This window comes from Ursus arctos, unplaced genomic scaffold, assembly GCF_023065955.2.
Source record: "Ursus arctos isolate Adak ecotype North America unplaced genomic scaffold, UrsArc2.0 scaffold_9, whole genome shotgun sequence".
Classification (NCBI taxonomy): domain Eukaryota; kingdom Metazoa; phylum Chordata; class Mammalia; order Carnivora; family Ursidae; genus Ursus; species Ursus arctos.
Window position 1 is genome coordinate 57,979,468 of NW_026623111.1, and position 17,733 is coordinate 57,997,200.

The window sequence follows — 17,733 nt, forward strand, 5'->3', positions numbered from 1 at the left end:
GTCGTACTGAAATGTTTTTAGTTTTTTAGACATCAAATTTCACAAACAAGCAGCAGCTGGTTTTAGAACAATTCCTTATTTTTACTTAGGTTGTATGAAATGCAATTGGGAGAAAATACTTTGGAACACAAACCTACAGATTAAATTAGGGACATAGATAAATGCTGCAGACATCAGTAGTTTATTGTTTGTTTAGTCCAAACACATTCAAAATGGAAACTCAAAGAATACTTTTCCACCTGAAACAATTAAACTAGATTCTACTAGCATATAATGCTTAACACATTACAGCAATAAAGATGGTAATCCATTGTCTTCTATACCTACTAAAGCCAAGATGGTAAAGCCAATTTGGTTGCAATAGTGTCATAAGGATAGAATATTACCATCAAAAAAAAAAAAAAATCAGCAAATAACAGTAATGGTCAATGAATATTTTTACTCTGGTTCACTGAAAAGGGGACAAAATGTTAAAAGTCCACAGTACTGCAGGTGAACAATCACCATGTAAACTTCTCCATGTGATGTTTTAATGTTTTATTCATGGTATGTAAAGACTGAAGCTGAATGGCTCTTTACTCTAATTTTCTATTACACTTAACATCTGTCATTACTTTTGGTGCCAGAACACAGTTTTCATGGTGGCAGGGCAATATTGTAGATTGGAAATTATATATATATTTAAAATGGGAAGGAAAGAAATAAGAGTAGAGGAAAAATATGCTATAAAACAAAACACTGACAATAAACCACTTATTTAAAAGTAGTTTGAATAAAGGCTTCAAAACTCCAAAGTAATTTTCTGGTAAGAACTTCAAGTACTATATATCAGAAAGTGTAAAAGTGTTCAAACAGGAAAAAAATCTTTAAGCCCCCCCCCAGTGGAAACTATGAGAAATCTGTGTCCCCAAAATATATGCAATAGTGCAAGACTTTTCCCCAAACATGGAAGACCTCATTCAAGGGGGAAAAAGGACAGATTTAATTTCACTTATATTGCCCAGTACATGAAAAACAAAATATGTGCATCATTTGCTAGTTTACTAAATAGCAAACAGTTTCATAATTCAGATCCAGTTTGCTACTATGTCAAGTGCATTTTTTGTTTTTACTAAGAATGGAGAAGTCTTCCATGCTAACAAGCAGCTTTAAGTGGTCACACTTAATTTACCTCACTCCTAGCCTGAAACATCAGAAACTGTTATGTACCGAATGCTCCAAGCATAAAATTGGATATCCTTTGCCATACTTGCGGTTTACTGGAACTTGCTATAAAGACAGACAATAATCCAGCAGCTACAAACTTTGCTCACAGAATTGTTTAGAGATTTATGTAAAAATAAAAGATGTCGTCCCAGACTTAAATTCAGAGCCACTCGGGTGCTGACATCAGTTCAAGAATTGTGCAAAATGAATGACAGTTCCCTGCCCCCCAAATAGAAAATGCAAACACTTAGGAGCTGCTGTTCTTTTCTCTGAAAATTGCAGTATCCTCACTTCAGGTTTACTTGCCGTTTATGGAATCTGACTGCTTTTAAAAGGTCATAAAAACTGTACATCAAGTTGATTGACTTTTCCAAGCACCTCTCAAGTGATACGCTTCAACGTTCACATTCATGCTAAGGGAAAAGTCAACAAGAGACTGACTCAAATAACTGACTTCCTCCTTCCCTCTCCCTCCCAAACACACAAGACACCCTCCCACAGAGAACACAAAGTTGTTAACTGAAGAACAAAGTAAATAATATGCTAGTCAATTTTACTGATTTTAAAGATACTGCAATTTTTATACACTTCAATGATTTTTCAACATTTTGCAGCTGTTTGGCTTTGCAGCACAGCAATTCATACACTATACTGTACAAAATTACCAGCAAGACTGGAATGATGTATTAATAGAAGGCACCATCATGCTTATTACATTACCAGAGAACAAAAATACAGTAAAGACGATTTTCACTGTACACAGCTTAAAGAAAGGAAAAAGGGAGGAGTGTGTTGAGCAGCCAGCCATCCCTGTACTGAAGAGGGGCAGGTAGAAAAATCTTAGATATGGAGCTACTAAATCTGGTCTAATATTCAAGACCATAGCATTTGACGTTATGATTTTTGTTATTTAGTTCATAACTAAATGATTCCCTTCTGGAATATACTTGTAGTCTTGTTAAGGTTTATGTGTACACACGCTGGTCACAGCAAGCAGATAAAATGCCCTCATCATTTCACAAACTATTCTCTACTGGAAAAAAAGATGAAAGATCTTTTTCCCCTGTTGCCTCCTGTTGCAGATGTCAACGTTAATGAGTTCAGAGTACCCATTAGTGGATTTTGATGAGTGCATAACAAGTTTCTGTTGGGTTGTATTTTGGGGGGAGCCAAGAAAAAAGGCAAGATTCTCCAATTGCACAAATTGCACTATTTGTGTTTCCAACATTAATAGGCAGAAACAGTAACACTTAAACAAAATGTGCAGCAGAGGATTTTTTTTTTTTTGACTCAAAGGACCTGAATTCAGTTGGGCATGTCCTTTTAAGTTCATTTTGTTGTAGATAGTTTAAGATATGGTCATTTCTCAGTCCTTAATTCTCCAAGTCTAGATTTATAAATTAACAATGTGAATCTTGTTGTGAAATTGGGGAAATAATGTCCACCTCAATTTAACTGATAACCAAAAGATGCTTTTCACATCAAAGAAATGATCAAAAAGGCTGTGTCACATTCCAAAGCCAAAAAAAAATTAACAAGAATGCAAACACGATGAATAATGTACCACTGCCAAGACTTTGCCAACAGTGGAGCTTCAGCGACGCTGTCCTGTGAAGCGGCCTTCCATTTGCCCGGTTCCTCTTCCAGAGCCAAGTTTCTGTGCCATGCCACCTCTCGGAGGAGGTCCTCTTCCATCCCGGTCACGCATCATTCCACCACCCACTATGCCACGTGGACCACCAGGACCTCGATCATTGCGCCTAATATCCCTGCGATCATCACCACCACCTCTGGTTTCTCGCTCTCTTGCAGCTCTTGTTTTTTTCTCTTCCACATTTAAACGTACTTCCCCACGAAACATAATTGGCTTTAAAAGGAGAGAAAAAGATTTACATGGGCAGGTTAGACAGCAATTGTCATGTATTCCCTTATTTACCTAAGTAAGAAAATCCTGACAAAAAACTTCCAGGAAATTTTTAATATGCCATCTATTCCAACCTTCTTCACCACAGCAAATAGTGCAACTTAAAATAATCCACACCTCAAATGGACTGTCATAAGTAATTACTTGTGTGGTAAAAAATTAATAATAAATAAATAATCAAACTTTAAAACTACAAACAAATCTTTATTCTTTGCGTAAATACCATTTCTAGTAAACTATTTTTAGCTTCACCATTAGGAAAAGATCTTCTATGGCTTTAAAATGCACCAAATCAGTAGTACATACAATTGGAATAATAAAGTCTTGAACTATGTACGCCCTTTCAGTCACTTACTTTTGCAATTAAGATTCTCTGAACTGGTTCAGAGTCATCAAAAACCACAAAACCAAAGTTTGGAAGCTTTCCCCCAACACCCTTGGTATTGATGCGAAGTTCCACAACGTTTCCAAAACCTGTGAAAATATATTACACCAAGGGTTAAATATTTTAATAGAATACTTCGCAGCTTTAATTGTTGAAGAGAAGTAATCTACTTGAACCATTTCAAAACAAAAGATACAAGCTGCTACATCCAGTGACAACCAAGGCACATTCACTCATTTGTCATTCACGCAAAGATGCAAACAACTAGCCTGGCTGCTTATTTTGTTACTCTTCTTCATTAGTCCTCTCCAAAGGAAAGTTACCTGCATGGTTTTACAAAAACAATGATATTTTCTATTTCTGACTTATATTTGCCAAAAGAATCCCATCCCCAAATTTAAGGCTGAATCAGCTCTTGCTTCTAACCTCTACAACTAGGTCAGTCAACACTAAGTACAGTCATGGGGAAACATCTAATATAACCTTCTCCTCCCTTCTGATCAATTAAAGTGATTGGTACTTGGGAGACCCACAGTTTGTAGAGAGATAAGCTTTTTAAAAAAGTTCTAATTACATTATGAAAAAAGCTCTATTCCCCCTTGCTTAATGTTCCAATAAAGCAAAATAAACTACTCACTCATGAAGAACTCTTTCAGTTCATTTTCATCAATATCATGTGGCAAGTTACCAACAAAAAGTTGATGACTGTCTGGATAGCGAATTATTCTACGGTTGTCAGATTCATTCTGCTCAATATCTCCTCTGCCTGAGAAAAGGAATAGGATATTAAAGTTTAAAATGTCATATAATAACTAAGCTTAAAGCAATGAATGTACAATAGATATTCCTGTTTTAGTTTAATAAGATAGTGAGCTCCTTGAACAGAGGTGGAAGTGCCTATTATTAGTAGGTTAGTTAGAAAACAACATGACACTAAGTGTAAAGTCAGGGTATTGACTAGATTGCTAAAGTACCTTCTTCTAGATCTACTGATCTGATTATATGAAAGTCCAACATTAGTACAAATGTTCCTCCTTAACACCAAACTCTTGCCATCACCCAGGAACCAAACAAATTTCAGATAGTGAGATATATCTGTTCTAAATATTTGTTTAGTATTTTGAGGTTTGCAAATAAATCTTTGGTTGTATGAAATTATAGCCAAATCAGTAAATTTAATAGTAATATCTCATTTAGATAGCCTGTATACATAACATGCTCAAATTTATATAAAAAATTTATTTGATCCTCCCAATAACACAAAGAACAAAGTGAAGCATATAAGAAAGGCATCACACAAGAAAAGTTTGTGTAATAGCTAAATGGCATGAGAAGCTCATATTTTAAGGGTCTCACCCAAGACCATAAACTCAAGCAGTAGCAAAGCTAGGATAAACCCCAGTTCCCATGACTTCTGGTTTAGTAACACATCACTTTATTTTACTTCTGTGGGAAAAATTACATATGCTATTAATAGATACTATCTCCCACCTCCTCCCAAAAGCAATCTAAACATACTTATAGAATTCAAATAGAGGTGCTACATATATTAGCTAACAATGGAAACAAGTCAAAAATCATGGCAACTTACTTAATACCTAAGACAATCAAAATAAGAAGAATCAGGGTGTGCTTATTGTTTATCTGTGAAGAGATAAGAGTGCTAAGTAAGACAGTAGGTTATTGGCAGCTCGGTTTTGAATTCTTAGAACCAGTGACAATAACCAAATAAAATCTGTCTCAAAATTTTTACACCTTCAAAATACATGTCTCCATGGCATGTCAACTAATCCTCCCCTAAAAGTCAGTTGTTCTGCCCCAGACTGTATTTTAGCAAGTTACTTAAACCTTTAAGAAATTTTGTATTGAAAGGAACTGTATATAAAACACATTATAGTATTTTAAGCATAGTCTTTTCCAACTGTCCAAGTACTAAATGCGAAAGACCACAGAGGTGGCTGACTGACCTGGTCTTGGTCCCCTAGGAGGGAAACCAGGTCGTTCTCTAGGTCGTTGTTCACGCACACGAGGTGGCTGAGACTGAACTTCTGGTTTAGCTTCAACTCTTGGCTAAAATACAAGGGAAAAAACACATTATAAAGAAACTCATTCCATAGGAGACAAAACAACTCAATCAGTTACCAGCAAGTCACCAGCAGACATAACGGTAATTTTAAGTTTAGAATATTTTTAACATAGTGTCCTATGTATGTGAAGAATAAATTTTTATAAAGATATTCTGTACCAATCTAGGACTGTAGAGTAGGTTTGTTTTCCCATTCAAGGATATGTAACTCAAAATAAGCTGCTTTTTACAACCACATTTTTTCAATAAATTTACATCCACATTGAGACAGCATTAAAGGTACTGCTACAAAAATCACAAAAATGCAAGATGAGCCACTCCATGTAAATGCATATGCAAAAGAAACAGCCGTTTTTATTTTAGACAAAATTATGACACGTACTTTCTAATTATCTAGCTGTGCCCTTCAAATGTAAGTGCTTAGCCAATATCTTCTAAACCCTACCCCACAAATAAATCTTAAAACAATGGATAGTTCAAAATACACAATTTAGCTTACTCCAGCAACTAAAAAATCCTACATTTAAGTTAAAATTATATAAACAAGATAGAAACATGTATAAAACACCTCAGAATCAAGGAGTCCTTTAGCTCCCTATTGTTCTTCCTTATGGGAAAGGTAGGCAATTATTTAAGGACTGACCCCAACAATTTTCTTTAACTGCACCCCGGGGCAGGGGCAGGAGCAGGCAGGGAGTAACAGGACATTTTAAGATGACTTCCAAAAATTTCTGCTAACTGCTGAATTACACACATATAATTAACTATTTTAAGACAAAATAACATCTGCATCTGCTATTACCTTTTCCTTAATACAGTGGCATTTTCAAAATTCCCATACTCTTCAGCCATCTATTGCCCAAATATTTATGGTCCAAGGAAGAGACAAAATACACCTTCAAAGAATGCTGAAAACACTCAGCAGGATATGAAGAAAATATCCTCAGAGTCAGAAAACTAGTGATTTCAGCCCTGTCTTTATGTCTGATCATCTCTGAGGACCTCAGTCCAGCCAGTGTCTCAAACTCTTTCATCATTTATATAACTGGAATATCGCAACTTACAAGGACAAATTTTGATATAAAGAATTATGTTTCTTTCAAAAATGACAATTTACTGTAAAGGCTTCACCCACTGTAATCGAAAGGCATCTTAATTTCTATCCTAGCAGTTTTTAACAGATGTCTATCTCTTTCCAAGTTGTGTTTCCATGAACATTTTCCATTTCCCTCAAGATCAAGTTGCTTCCCATGTTCTAGAACTTCACTAGTTAAAAAAAATAATTTTTTAACTCTCTCCAGTTTTTTCAATTATTTATATGTATTTATTCCTCTAAGGACTGTATCTTAATTCATTTCTACAACACCCAAAAACCAAGCACAGTGATGTTAAGTATAGATGTTCAGTAACTCTTGCGTCATTTAAAATTAAATTACATTTTTTAGTTCTTTAACATGTAGGACAATGTTCTATGCCTGACAAGGGATCCTATGTTATAACTCTGAGACCATTGCTATCTGTATTTGGAGTTTACCACTATATGGTAATTTGACCCATATGTGATGTCTAAAAAAGGCAGTCATTTATGAATTTCACTAAGGTGGCCTAAAAGCAACAATTTACTAAGTATGAACATAGAACAGAATTGAAGAACAGATGTGCCCTAACAAAGTTTGATGAAGCTAGTGTGTTTAGAAAATTAATAAAAACAGCAAAGGTACCTTTTAATCTACAAATTTCAGAAAAACCTTAGACTCACTGAATCCAAATGATATCAAAGAACTTAAAAGGTGTCCTCACTGACCTAATTTAAATTTTTTTCAAAACTGATTACCAAAACAAAAATAACTACAAGTAGCGAAACAGAAAAATTCATCATCCTTTAGGGATTTAAAATTAAAAACAAACTCAAATAATTTCCAATGTCTTTCAAATAATTCATATCGCGATTTAGCAACCTGACTTTAAGATATTTGATGATGCCAATGCAAAAAAAAAAAAAAAAAAAAGGACCAAAGATGTAACAATATTCCTTTCAATAACTGATTAACACGTCACCTAAGCCAGCTGCGCATTTATAGTTCTTCAGGCTCAACTTCATGATTAGAACTATTTACTCCAATAAGATAAAATGGCTAACACACCACATACTACACTTTAGAGCCTTACAAATTAATTCCATGCAACCAGAAAGTCTGCTCAGGTGACAAATTCCACAAAAGAAGGTCAAACAGAATATGAAATAAAAATGGAACCATCAAATCAAACCAACGACAACAGGTAAAACCACAGTAAGTTCTTCAACTGAACATATGCTAGTTAAACTAGTCAATTTCCAGACAAACCCTTTTCACCAAGAAATTAACTTACCTACTTCTAAGTTAATTCCTACCAATACACTAAATTAATTCTTTCATTAAACTATGCTAAAAGTGTTAAGGAAATGGATATACTATACCAAAGTAATAAAACTGAAAGACTTATTAAATTGAGTGGAAAAATCATGAATCCATTCTAAATATAGCCTAAAAAGATCAGAAAGGGTTTTTTTTTTTAAGTTTTATTAATTTAAGTGATCTCTACACCCAATGTGGGACTAGAACTCACAACCCCAAGATCAAGAGTTGGATGCTCTACCGACTGAGCCAGCCAGGTGCCCCAGAAAGTTAAGGTTTAAACTGTACATGTTTAAACATGTCTTAGTATAAGGTATGGGTTGGAAAATACAATCTAGTCTCCTACAATTTAAAAAAAAATAACTTCAAAACTAAAAAAAAAAAATTCCCCCTAGGCAAAAGGATAGGATTTAATGTAATTAAGACATGCCTTAAATATAGTACTCCTCTTTGATGTAAATGGAGATACATTCCCCTCCAAAGGGCTAAGAAACCTATAGGTTTACATGAGTCACAAAGGGACTCTGGTGTCTAACTGCATGAATTCAAAGCTCAGCCCTATGCTATTTATACAGCTGTCTGACCTTAGGTTGAGGTACTCTGGGCCTCAATTTACTCATCTGTGAAACAGGAATAGTAACAGTAACCACCCTCACAGAGTGACTGTGGGATTAGAGGAGAATGAATATAAAGTACTTTGAACAATGCCTGGCACATACTAAAGGCATAATAAGCATTAGCTATTTTAACTTTTAACTAGCAGTAAGTTTAAAATAAATGTAGCCAACACTCAGAAGATGAAGCAACAATCCAAAGGATTCCAAATGCAAATCTGATAGGAAATCAAGGATTTTGAAAGAAAATTCAGAAGTCACTCATCAAGTCTTCAGAAGGGGTTGAAAAGCACAACCAATACTTGACAAATTTTCTTCACTAAGAATTCTGGTTTGTGATCTGACATTTTTCAACATTTCCTGAATGTTAACTGAAAAAAAACAGGTATCTTGAGACCATGTATTCTTCTATTATGTAGCTATGTGTACCAACACCATAAAGACTGTCTAATGATTATTACTTTTTTGAAACCTCAAAGTTTCACCGTTTAGAGCATATAAGAGGCGTATACAAATAATTATATATGCACTAACCATTTTAAATGTAAATTTTCTAGTGGAATAAAGTCTGACTCAAAATGTAGAAAAAAGAATTGAATACCTTTTAACTGTACTATAAATTTAATTATAATTTAGTTAATTCTAAACTACACCTAATAAACACATCAGGTAGCCAGTGTCTTATTTTCAATGTTTTTGAAAGCTCTGAAATGGGTAAGATGACAAACAGATGAAAAGCAGAATACTGGAATGATCAGTTAAGTGAACACTACAGTCATAAGTTGGTACAGGCTTCAATTAAACAGAGTGAACCACTTACAGACTGAGAGCTTAGGCAGTGTTATTTTTAAAAGTTTTCTATTTTTTTTTAAAACAGTGATTTTTATAATGCCATACTATTTTGTGTCTTTCCCTAAAATATTTCTGCTAAATAAATTTTAACTTTAAAAGGAATTTTTTTGTTATTTTAAGAAGCCTTTTAAATGACTCACTTTATCTATCAAACCAACTTAATGTGTATTTCACACCCAAACCCCAAATACCACCTATGCAGATGATAGAAATTTGGCATTTAAAGTGGGTGCACTGACATTTAATACAATTTTTTTGTATATTTAATCCATAATTTCTGATTGACTCAATTAAAGAAGTATAGAAAAGATAAGCAATTGGCAATGTAACAAGGATACAATCCGATGTGTTCACAGATTGGTTACCTGTGAGACTGGTGCTTTAACATGGGGTGGAATTCCAGAGGAAGAAACAGTACCACTAGGAGGCAGGTTTTTACTGGTCACTGAAGCCCAGGAGAAAGCCTGCAGGAAATGCAACAAACCTAGACTACTAATCATGGAAAACCACCAACATTCCTACAGGGAAACTTCCAAATATATATTTTCTTTTCATTTCTAAACTATTATTCTATATTGGAGGACTCCTCAAAAAAAAGGCACACACACACATGCCAGTCTATGTGCCAGCTTTCAAAATCTCATTATGCAAGATTATTTGTTTTGTCTGATCTACTAAATAAATCCACAAGCAAAGTTCCTATTTGCTCTAAGGAGATGAGCAATGGCAAACAAAACCACTACCTACACATGCTAGAAAAATAAGAACCTAATAGAACCAATTTCTTTCCCCTTTTGGGGGAAGATAAGGTGTGTGATGGTGTTGAGGGGAAGGACAGGAAAGAAGAGAGTACTCACTGGAAACTTTAACAGACATTCACAAATTGAACAAGGAATCTCCTCTCACTACCCATATATACTTTAACCTTCTACTTTACAGAAAGATAAAAGATGTTTTAGGTAGGCTTAAATGGTACACTATGGGTGTCACTTAATCTTTCCAAGACAGTTTAATTGGTGTAGTAAGAAAATTGCTCCCATTTTAACCAGAAATAACGGGATCTCTTCTTTTAATAGGCCAACTTGTTTAAGTTGGGAAATTTCACGACTCCAGTTGCATCCGTGCATAGAGGACTTACACAGAATGGAAGAGCGACTCTCAGCTTTATACGTGGACTCAAATAATTTCATGTAAAACGAGACTAAACACTGCATACAGATAAGGATTAATCTTAAGTTTCACTCTTAGGGGTATCTGGGGGGAGGAGGATCGTGAATACAAAGACATTTCCTCAGGATTGCAAAAACCCCACAGCTTTCATATACATAAACAAGCATAGTTTACTATATTAAGCCATTTAACATAAAAGAACAAAGGTCATGCTTCATTAGCGGTACCAAATGTGAAAGTGTGCTGTTACAGGCCTAAAAAGTTCCTCTGATCTAACCTTTGGTGGTTCCTGTGGCAGAGAAACAGGTTCAGCAGGAGGAGGAGAAGTAGACTTCTCCTCCAACTCTTCTAAGTTCTTCTCCTCCACTTGTGGCTTTAGTTCTTCAGTCTTTGTTTCAGATTCTGGCTCAGGCTCAGGTTCATGAGAGGATTCTTCCAAAGGCTCCTCTATGCCATTACTATAATAAAATATTTTGTTCATTTTTCAGTATGAGTGAAATGATCAGTTCTAATAAAACAAAATGTAGTACTTCTCTAATGGGCATAACTAGTAATAAGCTGCTTTGAAGCAAAAGTTCAATAAGAACTAGAAGGCAGAAGGGAATAACAGTCTTAAGCAGCATTTCTTTAACCCCGCCATTTTTTTTTTAAAGATTTTATTTATTTGACAGAGACACAGCCAGTGAGAGACGGAACACAGGCGGGGGGAGTGGGAGAGGAAGAAGCAGGCTCCCAGCAGAGGAACCTGATGTGGGGCTCGATCCCAGGACTCCGGGATCATGCCCCGAGCCGAAGGCAGATGCCTAACGACTGAGCCACCCAGGCACACCCTAACCCGACCATTTTTAAATGGAATTACTAGATTACTAAAAATGTTTACTTCAATACTAACTATAAATAACCCCATATTTATAAAAATAAAATAAAATGCTGTGTTGTCCCAACTATTCTGCATTATCAGTAAGTAAACACTGTTTTGGGCAAAACCATGTTCAATTTTTTATGTAAATAAAACAACTCTTTCCAAATTTCTTGCCCTTATATATGATATATATATATATATCAAATACTGGCCTGACAGGTAGCTTTATCAAAAAGTCACTTCTAACAGTAATCCCAGGAACAAAAACTACCTAGCAACTACATTAGAGTCTAGACCAAATTTGGCCTCGCAAACACTATTCTTACGCCACAGGGTGAGCTTCATAGTAACCACTATCAGCATTTTCTTGCACAGGTTCTGGAGATGGTTGCCTTTCTTCTTGCTCCTCTTCTACCTCATCTTCTGATTCTGACAATACAGAACACACATTTCTTTTTTAAGAGACTCAACAAACAATTTCATATGCATATTTTTAATGTTTAAGGAAGTGATATGCTAGTTTTAAAAACTGACCTTTTTCTTACAAGGCACTCAAATGCAGTATTCCCTGTTCTCTTAACAATTGAAAAGCAAGATGAAGTTTGATATTTACTCTGTTTTTATTTTTTTTCAAGATTTTATTTATTTGTCAGAGAGAGAACATGTGCCGGAGTGAGCGAGAGAGTGAGCACAGGCAGGGAGAGTGGCAGGCAGAGGCAGGCTCCCCGCTGAGCAAGGAACCTGATGCTGGACTCCATCCCAGGACCCCAGGATCATGACCCTAGCCACAGGCAGACGCTTAACCAACTGAGCAAGCCAGGCATCCCTTATTTATTTAAATAGGCTCTATGCCCAGTGTGAAGCCCAATGTGGAGCCCAACGCAGGGTTCAAACTCATGACCATGAGATAAGACCTAAGCCAAGATCAAGAGCCAGACACTTAACTGAGCCACGCAGGTGGCCCTATTTTTAAAAATGATCTATTAGCAAGAAAAGGAAAGGACAGGAAATAAATGATATTAAGCCGTAACTCAGTTTCCTATGTCACATCTATTCAATAGTGTGACAATGAAAAGAAAATATAATAAATGAAAGATCAGTAATTATGATATAGCCCAAAAACTGAAGGCCAACAAAGATATATTAAATAGAAAAGAGCTAGCTTTAAACCAGCATAATTCCATTTTTATAAAAATAATTATTGCTAAGGATGGGATCCAACAAAATTCTATATAGGCACCAAACTCTTGGCTATATATAAAGGATGTTACTTTCTATGTCTGATTTTTATATGACGTCATACAATGAACAGCTATTTCTTTTTAACAAAAAGGACAAAAGAGGGTTTGACTCAGGTACAATAGAGGCAAATTTAAGTTTCATACTTCTCGTGTTCTTTAAGAGTACTGATAGAAGCCTATCTTAACCTCACCTTCATCAAGTTCTGGTTCAGAATCACCAAATACTTCATCTTCATAACGAAACATATCATTGTGAACATAAAACTTATTTGGAACAGATCCCTACAGGAAAACAAAATCCAAATATTCCATTAAATACTCATAAATGCGGAACTGCATAAAAAGAACAAATTACACGGCATATGCACTATCTATTTTAACACTATAGAAATACAATGTAGACTAAGTATAATTTTCTAAAATTAAACATGCTATGTTAATATAAAGTATACTATAGAAGATCATTCAAATAGTGGAACTGAGGAATGGGTACTCAATAGAAGAGAACCAAGACTAATTATAATTAACAAATGAAACTGCCATTTTAACACATAACTTACTAAATAAGATACTTTTTATATTTCTATAATCTTAATAAATCTATCGATACATTTGTATCAGCAGACTTTTTACTTCTAAATAAGCAAAGTGAAAAAAATAAAAAAGGCAAAGTATGTACACACAAAGCTCAAATTACAGATGACCCCTGAACACAGGTTTGAACTGCACAAGTCCACTTAACACATTTTTTTCGATATAGTATAGTACGGTAAATGTATTTTATGTAATACCATTTTCCTTTCTCTAGCTTACTTTATTGTACGAATACAATATAGAATTATAGAATACATATAAGCTACAAAACATGTGTTAATCGACTATTTATACTATTAGTATGGCTTCTGGTCAACGATAGGCTATTAGTAAGGTTTTTGAAAAGTCAGAAGCTGTACATGGATTTTCTTTCTTTCTTTCTTTTTTAAAGATTTTATTTATTTATTTGACAGAGAGAGAGACATCCAGCGAGAGAGGGAACACAAGCGGGAGGAGTGGGAGAAGAAGAAGCAGGCTCTCAGCAGAGGAGCCGCTATGGGGCTCGATCCCAGGACCCTGGGATCACACCCTGCGCCGAAGGCAGACGCTTAATGACTGAGCCACCCAGGCGCCCCTGTACGTGGATTTTCTTTCTTTCTTCTTTTTTGTTTTTTTTTAAAGATTGTATTTATTTATTCGACAGAGATAGAGACAGCCAGCGAGAGAGGGAACACAAGCGGGGGGGGGGGGGGCGGGGAGAGGAAGAAGCAGGCTCATAGCGGAGGAGCCTGATGTGGGGCTCGATCCCATAACGCCGGGATCACGCCCTGAGCCGAAGGCAGACGCTTAACCGCTGTGCCACCCAGGCGCCCCTGTACATGGATTTTCAACTGCACAGGAGGAAGTTCGGTGCTCCAAATCCCTGCGCTGCTCAAGGGTCAAATGTTCATCAATGGGTTCAATACCAATTTCTCAAGTTTAGCCACATGCATATCTACACCTGTAAGAAGAAACTCTGGACACTTCAAGCAACTAATAACCACCAAATAAAATCATATAAATGAAACGTAAGTGAAATGAAAACTTACTTCAGGAGCCAGAACAAAGGTTTGCATAAACTTCCTCTCTGGCTGTCCACTATTAGATAGCAAACCCATGACCTGGACAACTACTCCATCACTCAAGGTTGCATGAGCATCCACATGACGAATTTTAGTATGACATTCACTGAAGTTCAGAGATAATACTTTGTGGTGTATATCCTTTAATAGAAGAAAAGAAGGAGGAAATACAAACTGTTGTGATACGTCATTACTTAATACAATAGAGCTTCACTGATTTTCTCACAACTCTAGAATATTAACTACATAATCTTTCTGCCTCATTTGAATCCTTTCCACCAAGATATGCGTTACTCCTAGGTTGATGTTCCTAAACCACCATTTTCAACACGTCACAGCTCGATACAAGAGATCACTATGGCTATCTCATATTAAGCAATAACACGGGCTTTATATAGCTCTCTCCCAATACTATTCTGTATTAAGCTTTTAATCATTCAGACAGACTGTGTTGACTACTCCTTGACCTCACAGCTGATTTTACTTTACTGGGTTTGCTGGTGCCATTTCTTCTACCTCTAATTTCCTTTTGTAGGTAAGGCCAAATTCTGTAATTCAGCATCTAGCTGAAGTCCCATATCTTCTGTAATGTCATAAAGTACATATATTTCTGTGCATTCCTGTAACATAAGGTTTAGTTCATATTTGTATAACCTTTATAGTTCTCAACTGTTTCATGTATAAAATACATCAATGATAGATAATTTCCTATCTTCTCCTTTGTATCCAACCCAGTGTTAACACCGTTTCAAACAAAATGGATATTTATAAGAACTGAAAGCTCATTTAACAACTACTGTAACGTAAAATCCTAGTTACAAGTCATTCAGGAAGAAATCCATAGGCACAAAAAGGCTATTTTCAACTACCTTAACACACAAAAAAAGGAATAAAATCTAAAATGTGTATGAAATTGATACTTACATTTTGGCCATAAACAGCCTCCTGGGGCTTTCCACTAGCATCTACTCCACCATGAACATAGGAAGAATTCCTGCCATAAAACCTATAAAGCCAATGATAATTGATTAACATTCAATTGTCAAGAGAAGCCTAAAGACGCAGTAGAGTTCTGGTATAAAACAGACCCACTTTCATGTCTGGCTTTGTCACTCAATAGTTGTAAAATCCTGATAAAGTCACTTACAGTTCTTAAGTTCTGTTTCCTTGGTTATCAAACACAATAATAGTAACTACTCCATAGGGTTGTTGTAAGGATTAAATGAGTAATGACAGAATTCTGGCCTGGCACACTGAAAATACACTCAAATCACTTGCAATTCTCATCTAATTCCCATCATATCTATTTTTTGAATTGGAAGAATGAGATATTCAAAACACATTCTAAATACTGATGCTGTAGTAATTGACCCAGTTTTCCCCTTTAGATACAAAACTCAGTTCTCTAGATTTGTTTGGGAATCAGATGCTATTTAACATTCTACTCAAAGTTCCAAATGATTACTAATTCCAAAAGCTTAGATTAAAACAAGTTTAGTTAGATTTACAATAATTGAAATAATTCAGAGACCAAATAAGAAAATCTACATTATTTCAGTATTTGATATCTCATTAATATTTCATACTGCTCTTAAGTACATGATAAATTAGCATTTCTCAGGCATTATCTAAAGCAATTAGAATATATTTCTAAATTAAGGTTATCAAACATGCAAAATTAATTTTTTCATAAAGAGAACTCAGCTCCTATTGTTAATGAAACATGTAAGACTTCCTCTATGCCAAGCAATGTTCTCGGTGCATTACATATATTGATTTATTTACCCCTTCCCTAACAACGTCATGAAATAAGCACTATTATGTAAATGAGCAAACTGAGGTTCAGAAGAAATTAACTCTAAGGCCACACACTAATCAAGTGGGGTAGCCAAGACATGAACCCAGACAGTCTAGATCCATAGTTCATGTTTTTAACGACTACCTGTATTTTTAAGTTTACACTATTTTCTCGCACGTACCACTGGCAAACATGTTAACTACCATTTTTCCAGAGGATAACTTGGCTGTTAAGTGTAGGAGAAGCCTTAGAAATAATTATACCTTTGATTAACAATTCTACTTCTAAGAACTTATCTTAAGAAAATAACTAGAAAGGTACACAAAGATGCATATATAAGGATACTGATCACAGTTTAACAAGTGAAAAATTACAAACTGATTTCCATTAAAAGGTAAATTGGTTACATAAGCTACACATAAAACAGAAGCTTACGGGTTTTTTGGGAAATGATGGTGGACAGCCCTATTGTCACTACAAAAAAAACAAAAAACAAAACATGCTAATACCTACATTATATAAAGACTAAATTTCAGACAAGGAAAGGCCCTATAATTCCATTCTCCCCTCCCCACCCCAAACTCCTCTACCTACATTGTCAACAAGAGCATCTTTTATTTCTATAGTTAGAAAAATGTACAGGTATTCACTTTTGGATTTTTTTTTTTTGAGGACGGTATTTGTTATAGAAAAATGTTTTATGGAATAATAGAAGACATACTGCAAAATCTAACTTTAGAGTGCTCAGCATACTTATAAAGAGAACCTAGCTAAAAGAACATAAGTCCTTTTAACAGCTTTCCCCATATGAAGTGGCAATGACTTATCCCTTAACTCATGTGGCTGGTGTGTTCCATAACAAATACTTGCAAAACCTAATCCTTATAAAAGTCTCATTTATCTTTCACCTGCTAAAATACACAGGAAGAACAAAAATTATAAATACTACTCACAATACAAATCAATTTCATTTCAACTTCTGGAAAAAATAAGCTTACAGATGTCCAACTCCTGCCAAAATAGCAAACAAGGCTACTACTGCTGTTTTACCAAGGAATACTATTTTGCAGATCAATCAGAAATTTTCCCAAGTATAATCACTTAGATGATTCATTTTCTAACACTGCTATAAGGAACTTAAAAATCAACTAATGACTGCGATTTCAAATTGCAGACTAGAACCCATTAGTTGGTCAAGTCCAAAGTTTATTTAAATGAAATACAAAATACTGAAGGATGTAATTGTGTACGTTATGTACACAGATATGAATGTGTTCTATATAATAGGATATAATGTGAAGCATTTTTCTACTGTGGATTTCACTTTTTTTTTTTTTTTTAAAGGAGTAAGCTGGGCATGGAGCCCCGTACAAGGCTTTAAATCACAACCCTGAGATCAAGGCCTGAACTGAGATCAAGAGCCGGACGCTTAACTTACTGAACCACCCCAGGCACCCCTGTGGATCTCATTAAAAACTTGCAAAAACGGTTTTAGCCATTAGACAATTAAAATATTGGTTATGATTTGCAAAGAAAGAATCAGA

The 17,733-nt window shown here is 35.2% G+C and overlaps 1 protein-coding gene across 6 annotated transcripts in view; it reads right to left on the reverse strand.

Moving 5' to 3' along the window:
* Window positions 1–162: 162 nt before the first annotated feature.
* G3BP2 (G3BP stress granule assembly factor 2) overlaps window positions 163–17,733 on the reverse strand; it is an 80,449-nt gene continuing 62,878 nt past the window's right edge. For 3 of the 6 annotated variants that reach the window (XM_044388179.3, XM_026509947.4, XM_044388180.3), the window contains exons 3-12: window positions 15,316–15,397; window positions 14,359–14,532; window positions 12,928–13,018; window positions 11,822–11,924; window positions 10,911–11,091; window positions 9,829–9,927; window positions 5,483–5,585; window positions 4,153–4,281; window positions 3,486–3,604; window positions 163–3,073 (exon numbers count right to left, since the gene is read on the reverse strand). In XM_044388179.3, the coding sequence (XP_044244114.1) occupies window positions 2,801–3,073; window positions 3,486–3,604; window positions 4,153–4,281; window positions 5,483–5,585; window positions 9,829–9,927; window positions 10,911–11,091; window positions 11,822–11,924; window positions 12,928–13,018; window positions 14,359–14,532; window positions 15,316–15,397 (1,354 nt within the window). In that variant the 3' untranslated portion in view covers window positions 163–2,800. The remainder of the gene's footprint in view (window positions 3,074–3,485; window positions 3,605–4,152; window positions 4,282–5,482; window positions 5,586–9,828; window positions 9,928–10,910; window positions 11,092–11,821; window positions 11,925–12,927; window positions 13,019–14,358; window positions 14,533–15,315; window positions 15,398–17,733) is intronic. The other 3 variants (XM_048211835.2, XM_026509948.4, XM_048211836.2) reach the window with 1 other exon arrangement.